The 26554-nt window shown below is 44.7% G+C and overlaps 1 protein-coding gene across 1 annotated transcript; it reads left to right on the forward strand.

The window, feature by feature from the left end:
• The first annotated feature begins 4609 nt into the window (after nt 1–4609).
• Nucleotides 4610–26289, forward strand: rnf38 (ring finger protein 38). Its single transcript, XM_048255724.1, has 13 exons — nt 4610–5047; nt 6115–6741; nt 15605–15666; nt 19827–20020; nt 20412–20673; nt 21084–21260; nt 21602–21769; nt 21882–22043; nt 22331–22434; nt 22587–22671; nt 22797–22918; nt 23703–23802; nt 23986–26289. Exons 2-13 carry the CDS (start codon nt 6165–6167, stop codon nt 24046–24048), a joined length of 2076 nt encoding a protein of 691 aa, XP_048111681.1. The 5' UTR covers nt 4610–5047; nt 6115–6164; the 3' UTR covers nt 24049–26289.
• The last annotated feature ends 265 nt before the right edge of the window (nt 26290–26554 follow it).

Below are 26554 nucleotides of genomic sequence, written 5' to 3' on the forward strand. Positions count from 1 at the left end.
TGTGTGTGTGTGTGTGCAAGCACGTGTGTGTTTATGTGTGTGTGTGTATGTGAAAGAGAGAGAGAGAAAAAGCGTGTGAGACAGTCCTGCTTTGTAAAAATGTAGTAGGCTACATTTCAACATCATCATCCTGTACTGGCAGCCCTTTGCTCAACACCACCATCTATAGGCCGACAGTCACTAAATAAATTACATGTAATTTATTGTATGGCCCCCCATGGATGAAATTCCACAAAACTTGGCATACCCCCAGAGGCAGTCAGCTTAATCATTCACATAAAATTTGGTGCAGTTCAGAACAACTCATCCGAAGATAAAGGCGATTAAAGTAGTATATTGCTGCATTTTAATTTTTTACTGGGGGGTGCAAATCACAAATGTGTGGCTATGGGCTTGGTTGATGTGGGTCCTTGAAACCATCACACCATACAAATTTCGTCATCTTGGGTGCCACAGTTCTGGTAGTTATTTAGGACTCCGTCTCCGTGTTTGGGTGTCCTGGAATCGTTGACCAAAAATTCAGGAAGTTGATGAAAAGAAAAAAGGTACGCTAATGGCGGTCATAAATGAGTGAAGACTCAAGTGCTCAAGTACTTTAGCTGCTTAGTGGAGACACCAAGAGAACTGTTTTGTTTCTGTTTGCCCAAACATCTATTTTACAGAATCTTAAACTGCTAATCAACCTTGTGCTGTGATATGCAAAGACAAACTTTGAGCTTTGTGTGATTAAAGGCAGATGGAAATGTGTAATGCAGTTCAGAATGCTGAAGCAACCTGGCTCATGGAAACCTTTCGGGAATGCTCATCCCCACCTGGGTTAGACTTTTGAATACAAAATTACATTTTGAACATGGAGACTGTATACTATTTAAAAGTGGGTTAACCTTCTGGGTTCTTTCATCATGATTAATGCTATCAAACAATACAGAAACTATTAATCTTCCATGTGTATTGTCATGGTCAGGTAAGACCAATTTGTATCCTAACATCTATAACCTTTTTCTATATCTATGAATACATCCTTTGGCTTTCCTTGAGCTCTGCATTGTCAACCTAGGTTTTTGTTTAGTAAAGGTAGGCCTACATTATATGGCACTGTAGCTTGAATGTTTTCCTCATAAGTCACTTTGGATAAAAATGTGAGCTAATTGAATAAATCTAAGTGTAAATCTCATTTCAGGAGAATTTAGGATGGCATGTCAAATAACCTTCCTTTCTGTTCAATAAAGAACAGGGCCACTTATGCACTAATGTCAGCATAAGCTTTTAGTTTTTTTTATTTTTGTGAAATGTACCCCAACTGATTTTCTACACAAATGAGCACAACAAAACCAAAACCAAACTGGAATTCAAATTGTAAGAGTATAACAGCCATCATACTCTTGGTTTATGGTACCATTTGCCCCTTTTCTGTATAATAATGACAAGTAGAGGTTTTTTTACCCTCGCAAGAGCACAATCACAATACTGGTGTTAGCCAAGCACGATACATCAAGCAGCTTTAACTCCATGTGCTTTGATGATGAAACTGTCATATGCAGCGCCTGAATGTGAGGCAAGAAGTCAGGCATCTCATATCTGTTCCTTACATGACTTGACTCATTCTTCTTCAAACAAGCCCACTCGCTTTCTCTCATTCTCTCAGACACACTCACACTGCAACATAATTTTACTTCTTGCCAAAAGCTGGCACTTTCTCAAATCAATTTGAGCAACACACATGCACACAAGCACCCATGCATGCACACTTAATGTTTCAGGTGATGGTGGTATGTTTGGGTGTGTTTGTGCTGATTGTTTTTGCTGCAGTGAAACTATAAAACAACAAGAATACAAAGACAATTCAAAACAAAATATGTATCCCTCAACATTTCAGGATTAAACTGATATATCAACATAAGCTAACATACACAGACCCCCATTGGGCCCTAATTTAAAAGGCAGGCAAATGCAAAGTATGTCAACAAGCAAAGTTCTCATGCATCAACTACAGCTATTGTGTTGCATATGAGCATTGTTGTTATGTTTGCGCTAAAGGTCTTACCCATGCTGTTAAATTAATAAATTGACTTTGCCCACATTTTAGATTAGCTTTATTTAGTTATGATTTTGCCCACATTTTAGATTAGCTTTATTTAGCTAGTATGACTTTGCCCACATTTTAGATTAGCTTTATTTAGTTAGTATGACTTTACACCTTTGCCTGTCATTCAAATCAGGGACAAGAATGTGTGAAGATAATAATTGTGAAATAATTCTGTAAATGTGTGAAGATAATCTCACTTCGAACTCTTCGACAAAAACACACTCAGAGCTGGAAACTTCCACTGAACAGAGATAAAAAAAAAAAACACATGAAGATGCACTTATCTCAGTGTCTCAGAGTTGAATGAGCTGAAATAATGGGATCCTTTTGATGGTGGGGATCTTACTCCATAGTGGAATTGTACCGTATAAAACAGAAATGGTCCAAATTGTGTATTATGACTGAAACATTGATCCTCTAGATCCAAAAGGAATCCAGCATTTTTGAAAAGCCCATTGGATCATGTCTCATTCAACCTACAGTCAGCTGAGACCCCACATGTGTTGACTCTTGCCTTTGCATTCTTGGCATAGTTCATCACCCTTTCCATTTTTTTGTCTTATATTTTTTTCTCTTCACTTTCCAGCCAAGTATACTCTGCCAATTTCACTGTGTGGGTTTGGCCAGAAGACATGGAGGCTGGCTTTCTCTGGTGCTCTTATTTTCTCTCTCTTCCTGTGTGTGAGGACTGGTTCAGCTGGTTTGGAATAGCTGGGCTTTAGAGATCCATTGTTGTATTAAGTGTTTGGGTGCATGTCTGAATGAAAGTAGATTGTGTGTAGATTACAGCACACATTTTCTAAAAGGTAATATTGTACAAAGCTCACCATGAAGGCAGAGCCAGAGTCCATATAGAGAAGCAGGCCCCTTTTCTTGTTCTCTTTTTATATTCAGATTTAGGGGATTTGGGAATCCTCTTGAACAGGAAAATGGGAGAGAGCATTAGATGTTAATGGCTTTATTTTTGTATTTTTATTGACAAATATATTCCCATAAATGGTCTGCTGCAGGACAAAGGTCACAGTTTTCACAGCTGAGGCTTGTTGTGATATCAGGACATCAGAGACAAGGACAAATGTTCATATTCAGACATATTCAGTTCAAATCCCAAAACCCAACACAATCTCTTTTCTTTCTATTTAAATCTGTGCAAGTATCACCCCTCACCCAACTAACTGCATGTTAATTAAAGCCTGAATATTTAATATTAAAACACATATCTCCATCTTCTTCTCCCTTCTTTGTTTCTCTGGTCCCCCTAGTCCAGCTGGTGTGAGTGAGTGTGTGTGTGTGTGTGTGATGTGCCCCTCCCCCCAACATTTGAACAAACCAATAAGGGAACATGTCAGAGGTACCCCCCTTTCTATACACACACACACACCTCCCCACCCCCATTGTGCCACTCTTTTTCATTGCACCAGCCCCCCTCCCCCCACCAACACACACACACACACACTCCCAAACACTATCTGCTGGCTATCGGACACTCACAGGATGAAAGATTGATCCTCTATCCCTCCCTTTCCCAATCTGACTGCAGTGTATTGCCTTTAGCTCAGCCAGGGAACAGAAGAAGAGGCAAAACACCATTTGCATATCATCAAAGTGCAGAGGGGTGTGGTAGAGAAAAGGCCTGTGTGTGAGGGAGGCTGGTTTGAGTGTGAAATGAGAACAAAACAAGCTAGAGTGTGTTTGCGAGGTGAGATGAACTGTGGTGTATGTTTCGTGTGATCATCCAATACACACATGGCCTATTCTATCCCTATCCATTTTATGATCACCATGTGGCTCTTACAATACTCTAGAACACTCTCTAGAAGACTACACTGGTGGCAGTATCAAACAATGTGTAAACCAAATAGGAATTTCTGAAGCCTATTTGACCGTTTTCACCTATGTTGTGTCCGGGTAGGCTACACTATGGTCCCAGACTTGTCAATCAATGTTCACTTTTGGGCTCAGCAAACGCATCAGAGCTGGTCACTGAGATTCACTCTGCGGGGGTAGCCTAGTTTCTAGCATGGAAATCATGACACTAACCAGACCTGCAATAAAATTGTGTTGCCCTTTGTCTTATTCCAAAGATTTATCAACATATGTCATAGACTAGCTACGCCTACGTCAGTGAAATAAATGGCTAATGCATCATAAACTACTATGTCAACTACTATGTTTTTCAAAATTGTACATTTTGGGTTGGCATGGCAAGCTAAAAGGAAAATAGAGGTCGGCAAATGTCAATGACACATCCCACTGACGCATCCCACTGAAAAAAGACTAAACAAACACAAGACAAAAGAAAAACACAGAGAAAAGTATGTATTATAACAATACGTTGTTTCAAGCCAGTTTGCAACATAAGCGCGTTGGATAGGTAATATCCATCATTTGTAAATTATTCACATCGCAAGCCTTTGCTCGCTTGCACCCCCTCTGTGTTACGACCAGGTTAAAACAATCGACCGACGAAAGGATTACAGGCCTCCACAATCGCATGCACGCTTGCATGCATGTGAAGCTTCAAGCTACGTATCCACGAAAATGTACTTAGAAAATGTAATTAGAGCTTCGTAAATGTAGAAAATGAGCATCCATAGGCTACAATGCGTGTGTATTTAGTAGACTCTTACAACCGAACACAGCGTAGGCTAAGTGTTTAAAGATAGCTAACTTACATCGAAAGATCTTGATTCGACATGAAATTCCCACACCAATAGAAGTAAGATTGAAACATATTTGCAAATAAATGTATTTTACTAGAAAATACAATATAACTCGATTAGGAGACATCGTACATTTTCTCTGGGTTCGATGCTTTATGCCTGCTCGGAAATCTGAAAGCCTAACGTTGATGGTCTGTCACATTTCACACTGACACCGACCGAACGGAGGATCATACACCACTCAGAATATCACCAGCGCGTTGGAGCCTGGAATATCGTGTATTTGACTGAATTCTGGGTAAGTTTATTAGTTGAGATCTACATCTGCCGTTGACCATTTTAGTTCTAAGGGCGGAGAAAGGAAGGTCGTTTTTGTTCACATATTCTCTCTGTCTTTCGGTGTAATTAGTGAGAGGTTAACCACTTTTAAATACCGCTCTCATTCCTCGCCCAGTAATGTTAGCGTTAACGTCCTTTTATCTCAGCAGTCTGTGTACTTGGTAGTGCGTTCATATGTACAGTTTATAAGAAGTAGGTGAAACTTTAACTTTACCTGGTGTTCTTGGAAATACAAAACAAAACGTCGCTGTTGATTTTCAGTTTATTCTGGCGTAAGGAGGTGGACCACAGCCAGCGCGATACTCAGTGTTGGCTAGTTGTTAGCAGGCTAACTTAGAAAATAAGTTAACGACGTCTAGATAAAATGTCTAAAATAGACTAGTCTACCTTCCGCGTGTATCCGTGAAATGGCCTTACGTGATGGGTTGTGTCGATACTACTGTATGGCAACTATGTCTGGTGCTTATAAAGTGTTTGCTCATGAAAACAAGCTATCGGTAGCTTTTTAGCATAGCTAGCTTAGGCGTTCATAACGTTAGTGAATGGGCTTTACGGAAGTATTCGCTAGCAGTCGTTAGCTGCTCACCTCTCTAACGATAGATAACGTTACTTCTAGTTCACGGGGTATTTGGTCCGAAAGAAGGGTTCAGTTTCATCTTCCAGATATTTTTTTGACGTTGGACATAGTGTGTTTACATAGAATGTACACCAGTTAAATAAACTGTAAAGGGGATTCATACATGAAGGTAACAGTTGGGACTGAAAAGGATTTTCCGTTGTACTAGTCATTAACTTGAAAACGCGACGTATCTAGCTAATGCTAACTACGGGAAAGGGGCTGGATGATTGAAGCGTCTGGGAAGCACCAAAACAAAAGGGGCTCTTAAAGTAGTCAGACCACGAGTTCATGAGCTAGTGTATTTAAAACATAAAAAACAACTTGAGTGTACCTTCGGCGAGTGGCATATTGTTGTATGTAACCACACAGTCAGGCTGCTCACACTTTTCTGTACTACTTTTTTGAAGTGCCTTTTGGAGGAAGCAAAAACGAAGGAAAGGAAACCCCCCCAAAGGAAATGCCAATCGCCACCACTGGTCAGCCGACAACTCAAGAGCCCCGCGTTTGTTCCCAACTCCCCGCAACCCCTGAGCCCATTCCGAAACGGACACATTTATGTGACGACACGGGGGGACATTCACAAGACCTATCGTACGGGGGACCGGAGGTGGTTAGAGGCGCTCGAAACCATAGCCAGACCGCCGCCAGGCTCCCTCTAGCTCTCGGATCCTCCTCTCCGTCGCAATCCCCTCCCACGTCCTCCCACCTCTCCAGTTCGCTCCACCACCAACCCCCTCCCATGGCAACGGAACCACCAAGGACTCGATCGCGTTCGCGGTCTGGATTTTACCAATGTGGTGTGAGTGGAGGACCTAATGGTAACAACAATAGCAGCAGCAGCATCATCAACAACGGTAGTAACATTCATAATAGTGGCGGAGCGATCGGCGTGAGCCATACACAGCAGCACAACTCCGGATGTGTACCGTTCGGTGCTCACGGTCACACGGAAAATCTACGCCCCCCTGGAGGGATCCTGTCTCCTGGTGCACACAGACACTCAGGCCCCAGCGCTCACAGAAGCCTTGGCGCAGGTAAGGAACCACGCTGTCCGCATGCTTTAACATTTTCAAATTAATTTGTGCATGGTGATTTACGATGACCACGGGACACTGCCTGTGAGACGCTGGCGATTTAAATGTGCAAAGGGGCTGGCCACAGAAGGGGGATGGGCTGCGGGTTTGACAAGGGAGAAGGGGAGCCCCCCACTCCCCCCGAATGTAATGCACACCACAAAGCTGCTGTGATGAGGTTCCAGCATTATACTTATTGAACCAGGATTCTATGACCTGAAAGCTTACCTATGATGAGGCCTACACACATTTATTTTTAGTGTTAAATGTCTGCTTTGACTTAGGAGCCAGTGGTCTCTTCTTGCTCTGAAAAATAGTTGTCCTGTGTGCCTACTGCAGCCAGTCATAATGTCACACGGCAGTGAGTTTCTAAATAAGTGCACTGATCCCACTATGAATGGTTCAGAGTGAAGTTGGAACATAGGAGTGACAGCCTTTTGGCCCCCATGAGTTTTGGGGTGGCCTGTTTCTACTTATTTTGGTTCGTAGACATTCTCCTGATCACCTGAGACACAAATAGGATCCTGTTATTTTCTGTGAGGAGGATGATTGGCCTGTAACCAATGTGACGTGAAGGCCTGGGCAGGCGCTGCATATTGGCCATGGCCACCCTGGATATGAGTGCAGACAGAGCCGGGCTTTGTAGCTGCGGGTGAGGAGAGTGCATCTGGCTCTACAGCGGGCCTTTCCCAGCTCATATGATGAGCACTCTCTCCACTCTACCTTAAAAACAAAACATTAAGAGCACTAGACACTGGCCTTTGTGTGGGTTGAGAGGAATCTGGCTTCAGTCTTAAGTCTTCTGAGGCTGAACTTGGCTGCCAGATTGACTTAATTCACTGTACCCAAACCTAAACACTACCCTAGTGTATCTAATGTCTTTTATTCAAGTAGTTCCTTGTAGAAGAGTCGTATGACTATCTGTCTCATAGTTTTATCGCACGCCCATTTGGTAGATAAAAGGTGGTAGTTGAGAATTGGCCCGGTGGCCTGCTGACTTTTACCTTCATGCTTATATAAGACTAGGGATACAAAAAAACAGAAAACACACATGCACTCACTAACGCACACCATGAAAGTGGTGCAGGACTGGAAATACCTGTCTCTCTGGATGAGTATCAAACAACTAGGCTTCTTTCACCTTGCGCCGCTTCATAGTGGGGTATGCATCTTCATACTGTGCGCTACATCTACAGATCCACATATAATAGTGATTCCACTGGAATTGATGCTGTTTTTAAGTGTTTATATAAAGCTTTCAGACTTATCCATCTTCAGTGGGCTCTTCCTGAAGAAGACACAGAATGATTTGAATGAAGGAATTCTCAGGATTTGTGTGTTTATGTGATTAATTGTGAGGTTGCAGATTCACACTCATCAGGTTAGTGTGAGGATGGCCATGGGCACTAAAGGCTACCTATGTGCTTCTGTGGAGACTAGGTTACCATGGTGAAGCAGATGGGGGTCAGACTGCAGTGTCGGTAGCTGGTTTGGATAGTATGATGCCAGCAGGTGTAGGTTACTATGGAGACTGATCAGATTACTCTTGTCACAGTAGCTGGTTTGGGTTACCTACCTGGATTCCAGCTCCTGTTTGATAATTATTTCAGTTCTGCACTCAAAACTCCCAGGAGGAAACCCCATCTGCTCTCTTTTTTTGTATTGTAGCTTCTCTCTCCCTCTTTTTCTTTTTTTCTGTCGTGCTGTTGTAGGTATTTTTTCATTTCTCTCTTTCTCACCCTATTTCAGATGACTAAATGCATGCCAACAAAGTTGATTTCTCTGCTGAAGCTAGCGATAAGCATTTGGCGCCACACACACACACACACACACACACACCACTGTTGATTGGGAGACAGCATTGGGTCTTATTGCAGTGGCCATCCTGATCAGATGTGCCGGTGTGGAGAGGCTTAGGGGAAAGGAGAAGTCATCAGTCATCACATGTATTAATAATGGCTACTAGTGTGTGATTGTGCATGTGTAAGAGAATGTCTCTGAAGGATCAGCAAAGCTTTACGAGCTTCATTGGTCAAGTAGCTCCAGAACATCCATAATCCTCATTGTGTTTGTTATGTCTGCACATAGTGGTAGATGACTCCAATGTGTCGAAGAGGCACATATGCACATAAGCTTACAGCTTGGGGGTTGGCTGCTGTTGCAGTGCTCCTTTAACATGCCAAACACACACCCACGATCCTGAGTTGTGATGACGTGCACACATGCACAAATTCACAAACACACACACCTCAGTGTGGTTTCCACTGGCCCTCCTGCATCATTATCCACTGTAAGAGATTATGTGTGTGTGCAGGACAGGACAGAAAGGGCCCTATGAAGGCACAGCATAGCCAATGTTCAAAGTCCAGTATAGATTACAGGCCATGCACATTGTGTTTGAGAGATCAGACTGTCGCTACACTACTGCTACTAAGATATGTATATATGTAGCAATCCTTAGCCTATATGAATGTTTCATCTTCTGGTGATGACTTTGTTTTGATAAGACACCATTAGGTGTGAATAGTAGCTATGAATAGTAAGAGAGAAATGGGCATTGAGGCAGGACGTATACATGGGCCAGTGCCATCTAGGGAGTCGGGACCACTGTAAACACTTTTTTTTAAACTCAAGGTCCCTTCTCTTGCCTCCCATTTGCACACACACACGCCCACGCACGCATAGATGAGGCTGTTTTCCCTCCCTCTCTCCACCACTCCCCACACCTGTCACCTGTGTCCACTTCTGCCCAACTGCTCCCCTTTTGTTCTTTTCTCTCCTGTTTTATGTGTTTTTTTTTTCCTGCCCTTTCTTGGAGTGAATGAGAGAAAAGCTCCCTTTCTTTCTCCCTCTCTCTCCCTCCATACGTTTTGCTCTGTCTGTTTGTGGGAACCAGGGAATGTGTGCATGGGCTAGACTGCTGCTAGTCTCTATGGCTAACATTCAGGCTAGTTAGCCACAAGTGCTTTCATTTTATGATATAACCCAACCTTGGCCAAACTTAAAAGGGACACAATTGTTTTTATTTTCTTTTAGGTAGTCTTAGTGTATCTCTATTCATATGTAATGTGTTTAGGAGTATGTCAGCCTTGAGTTACAGAACAACGCAGATCTTGTATCATCTGTGATGTCCCTTTTAGTGGAGGGGATACTAAACCAGTTATTCCTTCAGTATGGCAAAACATGAGCACTTCAGTAACTATGTGCAGGCATAGGCCTACTGCTTGTGCATGTCTATGTATGGAGCCTATGTGTGTTCTCTGATTCCCTCTTTTTCCCATCCTTCTGTTCTTTTATCTGAAGCGGGGTATCGTTTTAATGGTGCCCACATCCTCCCATTTCTACTCCATTACAATAACAAAAGCTCAGTTTGTTTTTCCCTCCTTTGTTTGTCTCCTGGCAACCACTCACACACAGTTGCCTTTTTTGGGGGGGGGGGGAGGCTGGGCTGGACTGGCCAAGAGCAAATATCTGTGTGTGTGTGTGTGAGGGCCCCCCCCATCCGGGGCCACAGAGGAAGAGCCCCTCCAGCAGCAGGCTTCAGCCCCGGCAGCCCGCGGCCCTGCAGCTCACCGCAGCGCTGCCCCACAGGATGAGGCCAGAGCCGCGCCACTGGGGTATGGTGTCACCCACCCAGGGGCCATCCACGCGACAATGAAATGTTCTTAAAACAACGCTTTCCTTGCCTTTTCAAAAAGTTTCACATCCACGCAATAGCGTTTCGGGAACTTATCCTCGTCCACGTGGATTCACAAAATCTAGTTAAAAGCTGTAGCATTTGTGAAGGAGTTTTTCACTCCTGCTCCCTTGATTAGAAAACTGTCCATGTTTAATTCGGACTCCCATTTCTTCTAGCAGAATAAGTTGATTGGAAACTCGAGTGATGCTGTAAACATAATGTAAGATGTTCAACAGGGAATTCATGACCCTCCAGGACCAGGGGACCTGCCAAATTATATTATCCTATTTTTTTTGACAAAGACAAAAATGACCAACTTTTTCTATAAATGTATGAATCTGTCAATATTATTATCTAGCTTAAGCATTGTATACCATTAGCATAGTTTTACACATGCACTGTAGACTGTCCTGCACAGTATAGCTGGCCCAGTTATAAGCAGCACAATTGTATACAGTATGTGGGTTAATTTAGGTCCCTCTACTGTCTGCAAAACTTTGAAGACCTCTGACTATCTAATGCTTGCACTTGTGTCCACAAAAGAATGACGATGTTCTTAAATTGCTGACTGGAGTTGGTAGGCTACGTGGGTTCAGTGAGTAAGTGATTTTGACTTCAATACCCTAGATAATAATCTAAATCCTACTGTCTTCCAGGAGCCAAATTTGCATTTGTGAATTTCCCTGCCCAAGGTTGCTAGCATCTCTTGTTCTATCAAACAAAGCGAGAGAGAGCTTTTGTCACTGACGTTTGACGTTTGTAATAGCTCACCTCCCCATCGTGGAAATGGATCAAAAGGATCAGTCACCATAGTCTTGACAATTAGAAATGACTCTCTGTGTCAAATCAGACAAGGTTGTTACTGCAACATGTCAGATTTTATTCAAACCTTGTCGACATCATGTATGGTTCCCAAAACCAAGGCATGTAAATATGTCTGTTGAAATCCTATGTCTTTATGTTTTAACTGTTAGTTGCAGCCCCAATAACATTGAGGAATGCAACGAAAACTTTGTAGGGTGGAATTTGGACATTTCACAGAGAAAGATTCTTGATTAAAGTTGGGACTGTGATCTATGGGTTGCATTTTCAAAAGATTCAGCTCTGGATGGCATTTTCAAAAAGTCTTCTTGACTTGGGGCTTCTTGTCGTGTGGACAAAAGACACGATAAAACGCAATAAAACATTTTATTTATTTTTTTTTGCAAAAGTTCCGTTGTCATGAGGATGGCCTTTTAAGACTGCATGTTTTGATAATGCTACTGGTGTACAGCACTGACCACAAGGACAGTCATCTGTCATCTCAAGGACTCTTAGTGGCGTTGGATGGGACTGGTCAGTAACAGTGTTGCGCTGAAGTGCTGCACAAAAACAGGGCTAAGATTGTTTTTAAACTCTAAGGCAGCATCTCTCTTGCTCACCTACGTAAGGCTTCTTTGGACCATTGATTTTAGTTGTTTATTCTTGCTAATGCTTGATTTTTATGTTGACCAGTATTCAGTTGGCGGAAGTAAAGGAGTGAAAAGTAGTTGGCTTCAGAAGTAGAAGTCTTAGTTGGCTCCGAAAGAAAGACACCAAGATGAATTCAATGTCAGATCTACGTTTATAGAGTCTGTAAGTAAACTTTTGTTGTGAGCTAATCTTACTTTAAACTGAGTGGCTCAGCTTCATGTAATGTTGCAGAAGGCGTGGTAAGAAACTTGTATGTTTCTTCACATGGATTGAGAAAGTGTGTGTGTGTGTGTGTGTGTGTGTGTGTGGCGGAAGGAGGGAGTGTTTTCTGGCGCCCCTTCCTCTTCTGAGAGTAGTGAGTGGGAAACAGAACCTGAGAGACCCAGCCAAATTCACTCACACACTCTGACTCACAAGCTCACCCATACTCCGAGACACTCCGTCTTTTCATGGGCTCTTGTTGCTTCTGTCTCTCTGCTCTCTCTCTCTCTCTCTCTCTCTCTCTCTCTCTCTCTCTCTCTCTCTCTCTCTCTCTCTCTCTCTCTCTCTCTCTCTCTCTCTCTCTCTCTCTCTCTCTCTCTCTCTCTCTCTCTCTCTCTCTCTCTTTCTCTTTTCCTTTCTTTCTTTCTTTTTCTCTTTCTTTCTCTATTTCACTTGCCTCTCTGTTTGTTTGGTGTTTATGACTTATGGTCTTTAACAGTTAAAACAGAGTCAGTAAGAGTGTCCGCTATCTGCATGTGACAGCTGAGTAGCACAGGCTTAGTGGAGGTGTGTGTGTGTGTGTTCTTGGGGTGGGGTGGGTGGGTATTCCCCTCATGCAGTGCAGCCGAGGGCTGACAGACTGGTATGAACATACGGACATAAACTCACATGGATAGACCCACACATCCACACACCACTAGACTAGGTTTTGTGAATGTACAGCACACCCAGTAACACTGTAAAAGGGCTAAGATGGTTCTGCAAGGGGTGGTCTTGCTGAGAAGATTCTAGTATGTTTTGTTTCACAAGATGAAATGGCACTTCTGGATGTGGCACGTTTGTAGAAATCTCACCGTCTTCTATTAGAAAAGAGAGAGGGAGCGGAAGGTGTTTGAGAAATGAAGTGAGAAAAGAGATGTGATGGGACTGGATGAGTGTGAAATAGGAAGACCAACAGAGAGAGAGAGATGGTGAGAAAGGCGAAAGTTGGACAGATAGAAGGAGTGAGAGAATGGGTGTGGGGTTGTGGTTTTCCCTCTTGACTAGTATTGATTTTGTGTGAGCCTCAGAGTACATCAGCTATTTCTATCCATTTCCTCTCTCTCTCTCTCTCTCTCTCTCTCTTCCCCCCTCCATGCCTCCCACTCTCCCTCTGTCCACTCACTCCCATCCCCCATGGCAACCCCAGCTTTCCCCCTTTTCTCCTGCCTTTGCTTTCTCCCCCTCTCTCCTTCTCACTGCAGTCAATGCTCTATCTCTTTCTCCCTCTCTTCTTCTCCCCCCTTCCGCCCTCCTTTTTTATATCCCCCCACCTCCCTTACCCTGCTAAATGTAGCCACCCCAGTGTCCTGATAGTTGCTGGCCATGCCAGTAGCACTCTTAACGATCACTTTCAGTCCCCGCAGTGGTCATATGCTCAGTGTTCTTTCTTGACCTACAGTGAATGTTGCCTTACAGCACAAATGTGGGCCTTCCATCTCACTCCTCTTTCCCTGAGGCCTGTCTGTCTGTCTCTGTCTGTCTGTCTGTCTGTGGAATAAAGGATGGTGCTGGAGTGTCACAAATGTGTTGAGAAATAAAGGGGTTAATTTTCCTTCCCCTCCGGTGCCCCCTCCTTCTTTCCCCCTCTCGCTTGCCTCCTCCTTTTCCTGTCTGCTCACATGCTGAAGTGTGTGTGTGTGTGTGTGTGAGAAGGGGGGCGGGGGAGGTATGCATGTTTAGCCATGTAGCGTGTGTGAATTTTGTCATCTGTTTTAATGTGGTTGAAGGTTTGTGTTCTGTCCCTGTGTTCTGTTTCTCTCTCTCTCTCTCTCTCTCTCTCTCTCTCTCTCTCTCTCGTACAGGGCTGACTGTATTGTGGCAGTGTCATGCTGATAGCTGCAGGATAATTGTTGTAGCATTACATTGTGCTGTTCTGTTCTGTTCCGGGTGTGTGTGACTGAGAGAGGGGGCATGAGTACATGCATGCTCTGCCACTGACAAAGGCTTGGCCAGCAGTGTGTCTCAAAGTGGGGCCTAAGTGCACAGCAGCGTATGAAGGGTAGCCAGAAGCGTCTGTGCTGGTATTCCTTGTTTATATTCAAGATTTTCAACTGATTTTGGCACACATTTTGAATCTTAAGATCATAAACGCAAAAGTAGAGTGTGTACTCTGTCTGTCTGTGTGTGTGTGTGTGTGTGTGTGTGTGTGTGTGTGTGTTTTTTCTGCAGGTGTGAGTGTGTGTCATGTTCTTATAATCTTAAAATCTCATGATAAACACCATCCTGTACAATTTATTGGAATGATTCAGCAGATTCTGCTTTGGAAAATCCAGTCTCGCTCTTGTGCGCACACACACACACACACACACACACACACACACACACACACACACACACACACACACACACAGATATTAAAGCACATACAGTCCCTTGTTCCTGTTTAAATTAATTTGCAGAAATGGGTTGTTATTGTGTTTAATTAATGACAGTAGTGTCTCTCGTCACTCACACATCCCTGTTTTGCACATTCTGTGTGTGGTAGGCAGCTCTCTGGTCTTTATTTAAACCACATAGCATCTCTCTCTCTCTCTCTCTCTCTCTCTCTCTCTCTCTCTCTCTCTCTCTCTCTCTCTCTCTCTCTCTCTCTCTCTCTCTCTCTCTCTCTCTCTCTCTCTCTCTCTCTCTCTCTCTCTCTCTCTCTCTCCCCGCTTTGTGTTGTCAGTCACTCCAAACTTCATACAGACCATCAAGAGAGATGGAAAGAAAAAAGGATTTCATATCTCTCTCACACACTTGCTCGCACACACACTCTCTCTCTACAGAAAAGTGTCTGTAAAAATAAATAAGTGGGAATGAGGTAACTGAGTTACAAACAGACAGCTTGCACACAAACATGCCCTTGGAGGAGAGATCACTGAAGGTACAGAGATGGTCTCCTTACAGCTAGGCTTATAACTACAGCTATAACTAAAAAAACAACAAAAGATCTGTGTGTGTGTGTTGTGACAGGGGTGAGTGACTTCCTAATCCTGGATTAGTATGTTTACTCTTTGAGCCAAAGGCACGCGCATGGCACAAACAAGAGAATGATGTCATTATTATCAGAAAGCGTTAACAACAATAGGCTTGTGGCTTGGTGATTTGCTGTGATGAGTGTTACTGATCCTTACCGTCCTCTCTGACTGGTCACTGGCCGCCGGGCTGAGTGACGATGTGCCGCCAGCCATCACCACGGCGTGGTGCTAATCCAGCCATCACCACGGCGTGTTGCTAATCCAGCTCACTGTTCCTGGCTGTAAAGCACTGTGTGTGATGTCTCGGCACTCTCAGTTTTGTTTTTGTGGGATGTCGTCCATGTCCTTCTCTTACAGTTAGTGTATTTTGTTTTATTTTTTTTCAGGAAGATACCTGTTGTAATGTGTCTGTGTGTGCGTGCGTACATGCGGTTACTGTGTTGTGTGCGGTAACGGTGTTGTGAGTCCTGACTTATTTCTCTCTGTTGCGCAGGAGCCATCGGGGGAGCTTACCACTGCCACCCAGACCATGCCTGTGCGGAGGGCGCTGATAAGGTAAGAAGGTCTCTAAGTCTTCTGCGCCTGTTTGAGTGAGTGGACAAAGCCTCTCAGTGGGCCTGTTTTTCTACCCAGCATGACGCGTGGCGCTTGTGTCTGTGTTTGTATGCAGTATCTTTAAACAGCATTCTGTGTGTTAGAGGTAGGCTCCTATTCCCACGCTTCCTGCCACTCTTCACTGAAAAATAATCTGTGCAGTCATCTCTTTGTCTACATATAATCAGACTACATAAATAAGGATAATCTTCTGATATAAACTATTGCATATCAGTTGTTTTGTACCATTTCAAATGCATTAATGTCTTTATTTTTTATTTAGTCAGTTTGACTCTGTGATCTTCAATGGGTTGTTAACTTGATCGTATTGCTAATGTTATTAATCCAGTGAGATTAGCCTTGGTTGTCTTTACGGTGTGCGCTGTTCTCTGATTGGTCAGGGCTGGAAAGGACGGTTTAGGAGTGGGAGGAAGAGGAAGTGCTGAGGGGCAAAGGCACACTGAGAAGAAGAGGTAGAGCAGGAGAGAGGCAGGGAGAGAAAGATGGAGAGGGAAGGATGGAGGGAGAGAGGGAGAGGTAGGAGGAGGAGGGATGGAAGGGGGAGGGTGGAAGCACTAATGATTTCACCTCCAGCTGTGGAGCACAGTGGGATGGAGAGAGAGAAATGAGAGAGGGAGAGGGAGGGGGTGGAAAGGAATGGAACGACAATAGGGGGGTGTGTTAAACCGCTTGCTTATGTGTGGCATTAGGTATATGTTGAGCATGTTGAGCTTGTAGTCCAGCCTATGTGGCGTAAGGCCGTGTGTGTGCTTTTCACACTGCTGTAGTTCTGCTCTGGAGACTAAGGCCATGTCCACACGACGACCGTGTTTGTGAAAACGGTAAAGTTTGTTATCGTTTTGGCCTTGCTTCCACACGAACACAGCGTTTTAGGTGACCAAAAATGATCACTTTCTAAAACAGTTCCGTCTACTGTAGTTTTGCTCTGGAGACTAAGGCCATGTCCACTTTCGAAAACAGGTTCCAAGGTGGGTACTTTTGAAAACCCCGTTTTCCTCGATAGTTTTACAGTTGAAAACATACAGACAGCAAACAGACATCACACACAACATGCACTTACAGCAGAAAGAGTAAATATAAGTATATACATATAACAAAACTCCACTGTACAATAGAGGCAGTAGAAGATAAGAAAAACTAAATACTAAATATACTATATAAATTAAATGTAAAAAATCCACAGTGTGCTTGAGGATTATCAAGCATGAGACGCTTGCAGTGACAGGGCTGGGACTGGGCCTGTAATTCTGTGTGCATGGTAAGGTGCAAAACTGAATTGTGCTCGGGAATGCTTTACTCACACGACTGCTTCGGAGAATGCATAGACTGTATAAAATAGAGAATTCTATATTCTATAAAATAGTGAATTCTGAAGCAAGGTGTGAAAACGGTAAGAAGACCATATGCCTGTCTTTCGTGTAGACGTGGCCTAAAACAGCTGTTCTGCTTGTGTGTGTGTGTGTGTGTGTGTGAGAGAGATTGTATTTTTGGGTGCAGTAAAGGTTGTAGTGTCCATCCAGTGTACTTGCAGCGCAGTCCTGCAGCACAGAACATTTTGATGTGTACGGTTGTGGAAAAGAGTGAATGCTGTGTGTGTGGCTGTTTCCCATGTAAACTATAGCACACAGTAGTGGGAGGTCCTGAATGTAGAGTGCTGCTGTAACTGAGATTGTGTGTGTGTGTGTGTGTGCGTGCGCGCGCGCCTGTGTGCACATGCTGTCCATTCTTTGGCTTCTTTGACAGAGGCACTACAGGCTCTTTCACTGGCTGGGAATGTGGGGGGAGAGAGGGGGAAATGGTGAGTGAGAGCTAATGTAGACCTGCAACAGCTCAGAGATTTCACCACTTTGCTTAGGCTAACTGAGTTTATGGCTATCAGGACAAATGAAATGTGTTGCAGTTATAATTCCAGTGGCTAGTAAGGCAGAGATGCTTAGTAGGGAGGGAGGGAGGGACCGACACACCAACCCCTACAAACACAGAGAGTCGGTACGGTACAGTGTAGGACATAGAATGGACTCCTCTTCTTGGTGTTTGTGTTACACATGTGGCCTAGTCAGAATAGATGGCTAGATTTTCAGTCCTTGTGCAAAAGTCCATTGGGCTGTGAATACATGTAAGCTTAGGAATGGAACACACACACACACACACACACTCAGACACCATGGTGTCTTTGTCTCTCTCGGCCCTCTCTCCCTGCCCCCTAAACCAAGTTGGGCAGATCCATCAATGTTTCATGTTAATAGGGGGGCTTTTCAGATGTGTGTGTGTGTGTGTGTGTGTGCCCATGTGCATCTAGTCAGCCTCAGGGTTTGATTACTTGCTGGGCTTCTAATTTTCACTGTGGACCTAAATCTATTTAGTCAGTTCTGTACCCCCAAGGGGCGTCCCACCACCACCCAACCTCAAGTGTGTGGAGACATGAGGCTAGTGCCCCAGATTGCTCAAACCTGTGTGTGTGTGTGTGTGTGTGTGTGTGTGTGTGTGTGTGTGTGTGTGTGTGTGTGCTGGGGTGCTTCCTCCTCCACTCTCTCTCCTCTGTTCCCACTGTTCTGCTCTCTCACTATACCACACACACACCACTAACCGTATGCAAACTATCTGGACTTGGCTAGTGAATAGTCGATTGTAGAAGGTTCTTACTTTTATTATGAAATTGAGGAACTGGGGGGTGGGGGATGTTGTCTGTTTTCCAGCTGTTTCCTGTTAGCTGTTAGTAATGATGACGCCTTGAACACACACACACACACACACACACCACATGCAGTGGTAGGGGTGACGACGGCTGCTCCTTGTCTCTCCTCACTGGGACTTAACTGTGAGCCGGATTCTAAGCCAGTAACTCCTGCCACATGGGTGTGTGGGTGTGTGTGCTTACACGGGTACGTGTGTGAATCAGTGATGACTCTACCGGTATGAATCTTTGTCTGTTGGGGTTAACTCCTCCTAGTTTCAGTCATTCAAATCCTTGAAGCTAGACTCTACACTCACATACTTAGTCATGCTGCCTTACTCACGGACACACATGCATAAGCACACAGGGTGACTACTCCGTCATGGACATGTAGTGTGTGAGTGTGTGTGTGCGTGTGTGTGTGTGTGTGTGCTTGTGAGTCAGGACTTTTTTTAAGAGATTCATAAAGGTTGCCTGTAAGATTTAGTGCTAACCTGTCTGACTCACCTTTGGACAATGTGTGTGTTTGGTGGTGTCTACACTTCCTATGTATTGAGCAATAGCAATCCAGTCGTTTGCCTGCCCCCAGGCACTCTATCTCAGGCAAACCCAGTGTTTGCGTTCCAGCCAGAGTGCTTTGTGTAGCTGGCTCGCAGCATGTTTATGTGTCTAAATAATTTATGCATTTGATCCTGTTAACCCCTTTGCCAGAAGAAGCCATTAATCTCACAGGCGTGAAGGCCATGGGAAACCAAAGCTGTCATTGGAAATAGTGTTGTCATGATACCAAAGTTATGACTGCTACGATTCCTGCCATCTCGATGCCGATACTGAAACGATAGCACAGCAGGGACCTAAACAAGGAGTAAGGGATGTCAGGGGCCCCACATATCATTATGTATTTGACAAACATGTGGCTTGCATGCCATGCCATGCCATGCTATGATGACCATTACAGGTACAAGTAGACCCTACTTTAAAGATTATTGTCAAACATCGATGATGGAAAAAGTCGCTGGTCACATAAAGTTTGTTTGCTGCAGTTGTTTCACTCAGTCCATAATTGAAGGCATAAGCTTGTGGAGGATGTAATTATGTAGTCTATCCAATTCGCAAACCTGTATGCATGTCGGCATGTTTCTCCAAGGTGCTTACATTTGCTTGAATCACTTTTAAAAGATGTTTTTTTTTTTTCAGGTAGCCTTTTTGTGTCTGTAAGCTTGTCCTCACTGTGAGTCATAAGTGGTGTATCACAAAGCTGAGGACTTTAGTCAAGAACATAGCCATGCCTCTTGGTGTACTACCGTAGTCTTTGAACAGAGGTAGGGATTTTTGTGGGCAAGCTCTAGCTTGAGACTGAGAAGAGTGAATCTGTGAAATGGTGTGTGTGTGAGTCCTCCTCACCGGTCCTTCTGTGTGCTCTCAGGTGGAGGACAGTCCGAGTCCCAAGCGTCAGCGTCTGTCGCAGCACTCGGTGCTGGAACTGACTTCAGTGCCGCCCCAGACGCCCTCTCCCCCCATGAGGCCGTGGGAGCTCCCGCCCACCCGCAGGACACACCCCTACACGCACACACACTACCAGCCCGAGCGCTGCCACACGCCCGCGCGCCACCGCCGCAGGTGAGTGTCCCAGCATGCATAGTCTAACGCACGAGACCACGCATAGTCTAACGCACGAGACCATGCATGAGTCCGATTTTGAATTTCCCCTTGGGGATCAATAAAGTATCTATATCTCTATCTATGAGTCTACGCATAGTCTAAGACATGCGACCACGCATAGTCTAACGCATGAGTCTACGCATAGTTAACACATGAGACCACGCATAGTCTAACGCATGACACCTGTGGTGATGACATTCTGCTGCCCACTATATTTGCTGTAAAGTTTTTTTATGAATGATTCCGACTGATCATGGTGTCCACACATTTACGATGACCGCTTCTATTCTCTCTCTCTCTCTCTCTCTCTCTCTCTCTCTCTCTCTCTCTCTCTCTCTCTCTCTCTCAGCCCACCTGTGCGTCGTCAGCGCAGCCGGCGTGAGCGGTTGTCACGGCACCACCCGCCGCACCATGGTTCCCCTGGAGGCGGCCAGGATGAGAACTACCGGCACCCGGCGCACGCCCCCCTGCCCCACCAGAGTTACCCCTACAGCCAGCACCCCCCACCCCCGGGCCTGGAGGAGCCCCGCGCCTTCCACCCCCCCACGCTCTCGCCACGCCTGCTGCACCCCCAGCAGCAGGGAGCCATGGTCATGGACCTGCACGAACAGGTGAGTGACAACAGCGCCAGTCCTCTTCCCCACAATCTATGCCAGTACGCTGATAAATACTTGTACATAGGCTTAGATACATTAGTCTTTATCAGTTGACAGTAACAGTGTGTGGCTAGTTGTACATGTTGTATATTTTGTTGGATTAGGAAGTTGGTTGTTCACATTTCCTTGCTAGCAGCCAACTGGTGGCAGTGTTTAGCCTGGCATTCAGCAGCAGCCGCCGCTCTGTTTGCCATGTGTTGAGAACAGCGGCTAGTCCCATACTGACTATTCACTGCTGTCTGCTCTACATGGCACACCAGCTGTTTTCATAGTCGATCTTTGAGTCTCTTTATGTGGTGGTGTAATGGCAACTTGAATCCTTAATTTTTGTGTGTGTGTGTGTGTGTGTGTGTGTGTGCGCGCAGCTCCCTCAGGGCACAGTGCCGGTCTCGTACACGGTGTCTCCGATGCCCCCTCACGCGCTGCCCCCTCCCCTCTGCAGCGGACAGCACATCCCGGGCTGCTCCTCACAGCAGCAGGTGCCCGCCTGTTCCGTCGTCTTCAGTGGTCAACATTACCCTGTCTGCAGCGTGCCACCTCCGGTTAGTGTGTGTGCACGAGACCACGCATGAGTCCGAACTTGAATTTCCCCTTGGGGATCAATAAAGTATCTATATCTCTATCTATGAGTCTACGCATAGTCTAACGCATGAGTCTACCCATAGTTAACACATGAGACCACGCATTATTGTCTCAAAAAGTATTTGCTGCCATCTAGTGGTTAAAGTGGTAAATTGTAGGATCTTCTCAAAGGCTGTCTGCAGGTGATGAGTACTAGTCATAGTTCTTGGCTGTTTTAGGAAACCGCTTAACTGTTTTTCTGTGTGTTTTTTTTTTTTGTTGTGTTTTTTTCTCTCTCTCTCTCTCTCTCTCTCTCTCTCAGATGCTGCAGGCGTGTTCGGTTCAGCATTTGCCGGTTCCGTATGCCTTTCCCTCCCTGCTGTCCAGTGATCCGCCTTTCCTGTTGCACCCCCCACACCTCTCCCATCACCCCCCTCACCTCCCACCGCCAGGACAGTTTGTGCCCTTCCAGACACAGCAGTCTCGCTCAGTGAGTCTTACACACACACACACACACACATGCATGTGCGCACACGTGCGCACCCATTCACATATACATGCATTCATGGCTGTGTGATGACGTGTTGTGTCTTTGTGTGCAGCCCCTGCAGAGGATTGAAAACGAGGTGGAGTTGCTGGGGGAGCACCTGTCTGTAGGCGGGGGCTTTAACTACCCCCCCTCAGGCCACCCCAGCCCCCTGCCCCCGCAGACACCCCTGCAGTTCCTCTCCCACGACCCACTGCCACAGGAGCTCTTTGGAGTGGTAAGGACACTTTTCCTACCACACTGCTCTACGTACCACTCAATTGACCACGTGTGTGTGTGTGTGTGTGTGTGTGTGTGTGTGTGTGTGTGTGTGTGTGTGTGTGTGCTCCACACCACACTAGTCCACCCAGCACACTGATTGGAGGCATTTTGACGACTGTTCTCCCCACCTGGTCTGTAGATGTGCGGTGAAGACAGGTGTGGGAAGAGTGATGAATAGAGGTGTTGTGTGGTGAGCGAACCACATGCTTCTGTTTGCAAACATGTTGTCATTGTTTCCTGCAGCCGTACCCTCCCTTCATGCCTCGGCGAATTACAGGCCGTCGCTACCGCTCCCAACAGGCAGCAGCCCCTCCTCCAATACACCCCAGCTTCCTGCCTTACTTCCTGTGAGTCCCTCTTCTCACTCTCTCGTCTATAGATACACACGTTACACAATACTTTGGACATTTTAAATGTCTGTTAGTTATGTTATGTTCCATTCCTTTGGTTCCGTTGTGGTAGGGATAATTGACCAAGTCTCTCCCTCACTCCCTCTCAGGTCCATGTTCCCAGTTCAGCCCACTGTAGGTCCAGCCATCAGTCTGGAGCTTGATGTGGATGATGGAGAAGTGGAGAATTATGAGGTCAGTTCAGCAAATACAGAAATTGTGTTGTGTCTGGCTGAATGATTGAGAAAAGGCTTGCTTGGGCTGTCCTAAAGGGATGTAAATCTATAGTTGGATAAATGTGTTTGTCTGTCTGCCTGTAGGCCCTGTTGAATCTGGCGGAGCGTCTTGGAGAGGCCAAGCCACGGGGCCTGACGAAAGCAGATATAGAACAGCTGCCATCCTATAGATTCAACCCCACTAACCATCAGTCAGAGCAGACGCTGTAAGTACACAAAACTCTGACACTCTGACAGAAATAGCTCCTGTATGTGTATAATTATCAGTGAAGATATCTGCCCGTCACTAAGAAATTCGAAAAAACTGTTTAATTTAATTTGCATCTTGCCGATTTTAGGGTAAGGGAACAGTAGCCTGGCCCCACCCACTTGTTGCTCCTAGCTGAGTTTTTTTTAAATTAATTAATTTATTTTTTAAAAGCCGATGCTTAGATGAACCGATTAGCCATTCTGAGTAGCCTAGGCTAATCACAGACTTGTGGTGGCGGAGTGTGACGATTTTGAAATGAAGCATTTGTTTGCAACGTGGTTACAACAGTGGTAGCAGTATTAGATCTAGACTACGAGATACAAACCACTACTAATACCAATGCTAGCAACCGGTTCCATAGCATGTATAAAGTTATTCATTGAGGGCAAGGAATCTTGCCTTATTGTTTGGGAAAAGCCTAATACATCAGCTTGCACTGTTAGTGAGGCAGTCTAATAGTGGTCAATGCTGATTGCTTAAAGGCGGGTCTGATAAATTAACCTGAATTAGCCCAAAGTCTACATCCATTAGGATGTAACGACGGGGAACAATTCCCAGTGGAGTCAGGCCAGGAAGTGAATCTGGGTCTAGATACACCATTTCTGTGCTAAAGCCATTGTAGCCACAGCATTGTGTACTCATGCTGCGATGGCGGATGTGCGTTTATAAGGAATGAATGCTTAGTGTGTCGGATGCCCTCTGACCTCATGTCTGGTCTCCTCTCCGCTGTCTCTTACCAGGTGTGTGGTGTGTATGTGTGACTTTGAGTCTCGTCAGCTCCTAAGAGTTCTGCCCTGCAACCATGAATTCCATGCCAAGTGTGTCGACAAATGGCTCAAGGTATGTGTGTGTGTGTGTGTTCACTATGGTTAATGGATGTCCCATTTTCAAATGCACTTGAATATTCAGAAGCAATCTAGCTGTCAACATAGTTTTGTCCTGAATTCTCACTGAGAGTGACCCTTGAGATCCAAAGAAAGGCGTGAACTGTGTATCTGATGGTTTGTCCCTTCTCTCCTGCAGGCCAACAGAACTTGTCCTATATGCCGAGCGGACGCCTCTGAAGTGCAGCGTGATTCAGAGTGACCTCTGACCTAACCTGAGTCACCCTGCCCCAAAAACACACACACACACACACACACACACACACACATACTCTGAGCTGTACCCACCGCTGTACCCACTAACCCTAGACACAACGTGTGTATATACAGTTCATTCATCTCATGAATTACATCCAATCTCTCTCTCTCTCTTTATTTCTCTCTCTCTCTCTCTCTCTCTCTCTCTCTCTCTCTCTCTCTCTCTCTCTCTCTCATCTGTGAGCACTTTTCTTCGTCTGTCTTTCTGCATTACATATACATACTTGTCTGGGTTTGTTTTAGTCACTAACTCTTGAGAGTGGAAGTCCAAAGATAGTCCTCTTTATTTTATTAATATTATAATGGTTGTAATTATGCCTCCTGATTATGTTCTGTTCTAGAATAGTTTGTTCTGATGTCAAATGCATTATTATTTTTATTTTTTATTTTTTCTCTCCTTTTTTATTGCGGTTGGTCGATTGTGGTCTCTAGTGCTTGTGTGGGTGTGAGTGACACAGTGTGGGTGAGTTTAGTGCGTGTTTGTGCACTAACATTCCTGGGTATCCGAGCGCACTTGTTAATGTGGCTGTAGGCTCCGCGTGCATGTGCATTTTTATATATTAATGTATCTATCAATATAGAGGGAAAAATAACCACAAACTTTCATATGAATTTAAAAAAAAGTAATGGTGTGTTTTTTTTTTTTCTTCCAAAACTGAGAAATGACAGATTTTATGATATATTAAGATGAATTTGGAAGGGTGGGGAATGGTTGAGAGGCTATATGATCTACCAGTCTTAGGGAGTTGGAATACTGTGAGGTGGGCATGTGTGAGGATGGTGTGTGTGTGAGTGTGTGTGAGAGAGCGAGAGAGCAGGAGTTGAGTGAATGTGTGTTATTTATGCAGTATGCGTGGTACAGTACACTGGCTTAACCTGTTCAATTCGGTTTGCTCCGCTCTGATTGGCTGAGGTGCACACTGACACAGCGTGTGATTGGTGGGGAGGCATGAGGTATTAGCAGAATTTTTTTTTTTTTTTTTTTGTCAGGAAGTGGTCCTTCATACTTCAATCACTCAGTCCTTGAAAGCACATTCATTTTCTTCTCTTACTCTCTTGGATCTGATAACTGTAGTCATTATGAGCAAGATTCTAGAGAAGTAACAACACACACACACAAACAAACAAACAAACAAACAAACACTTTGTCAAGGTCTGTACAGAGTCACTGCCAGATCCACAAGGGGAAGTCCTTAATGTGTTAGTTAGGTAGACAGGGGTTGGGTGTTTTGTTCTGTGTGCACAGGGCGAAATCAAACACTGTAGCATCATGAATATAAAGGGAACTCGACACTTGCACACAATACTGATTAATTAACAGGTACAACAGCAAACGTATATTAGAATTAATGTATTTTTCTGCGTCCCATTTCTCCCTCCAATATCCCCCACTGAGCGCGTGCAGTACCACACCCTTTGACATGTCACCTGTCTGTCATGAAGCCAGCTCAGAGCCGTTACAGCAATATGCTAGATTTCAGCACGAGGACATTTGACCTTAAATACATTAGACACTGTTTAGTACTGTGTGTGTGTGGGGGGAGAAAGAGAGAAAGGTTGTGTGATTAAGTTTATATTCATGTTACAAATCCTTAAAATGCATTTTGCCGGCAGCATGACAGGATGTGAAGGTGTCTCAGGGGTGGAACTGCCAGCCGGAGCCCACAGTGTCTTAATGAGAGATGCCTTTAGCTGTTCATCCGCTCTCAGCATCAGTGTCATAGGTCGTCACCGTGGTGACGTGTGTCCATGTGCTGCCCTCTGCCATTCCGTATGACACGTGTGCTGGTGTCCTCCGCTGTCGGCTCATGCTTTAGGAGCTCATTTCTGCCTGGTACACTAGCAGTTACCTCATGTTCACTATTTATCTAAACCTGCACCAATATTTCGTCATCTGGTATTACTTTGGTTTTGTTATTATTGCTTTGGTGTGGTTTGTATTTTTTATTTTTCCCATTTAAAAAACAATTGTATCATTTAACATGATGTTTCATATGTATAATATCTGTAACCAAAATCATTTGAAGGCTTGATATAAAAGATTTTTAACAGACATTTGTACATTTTTTATCAGAGTTATTACTAGTGATGCTTTACTAAGTAGTGCATTTTTTTTCCAACTCCTGGTACCAGTCTTTTGGATCTCAAAGGGTGGTTCAATAATAAATACATTATGTTCTCTTTCCATCCGTTTTCTGTCGTTTCCCCTTCTATGCACCAGTTTCTTCATGTTGTTCCCTTGAAAGAGTGTTGGGAGTGATTAGCCATGTACAGCAGCGTACTGATACTACCACTACTCACCACTAGATGGCATCATGTGTCCCAGTATTTAGAATAGATCGCCTTGGCTTCCTCCGTCACTTCTCAGATCGGTTCACGTGGAGGATATGGTGCTTTTAAAGGATCACTGATGGAGCTGACCAAAACTGCGGAACAGCAGGTGTGAGCTG

This window comes from Alosa alosa, chromosome 1, assembly GCF_017589495.1.
Source record: "Alosa alosa isolate M-15738 ecotype Scorff River chromosome 1, AALO_Geno_1.1, whole genome shotgun sequence".
Classification (NCBI taxonomy): domain Eukaryota; kingdom Metazoa; phylum Chordata; class Actinopteri; order Clupeiformes; family Clupeidae; genus Alosa; species Alosa alosa.

What these genes read in the sequence shown, in the direction of transcription:
- rnf38 (XM_048255724.1), top strand. Translation starts at nt 6,165, where the DNA reads ATGCCAATCGCCACCACTGGTCAGCCGACAACTCAAGAGCCCCGCGTT. An exon ending in TCACAGAAGCCTTGGCGCAG is followed by an intron (nt 6,742 to 15,604) that starts GTAAGGAACCAC and finishes TCTGTTGCGCAG; the next exon opens with GAGCCATCGGGGGAGCTTAC. An exon ending in CATCAGTCAGAGCAGACGCT is followed by an intron (nt 22,919 to 23,702) that starts GTAAGTACACAA and finishes GTCTCTTACCAG; the next exon opens with GTGTGTGGTGTGTATGTGTG.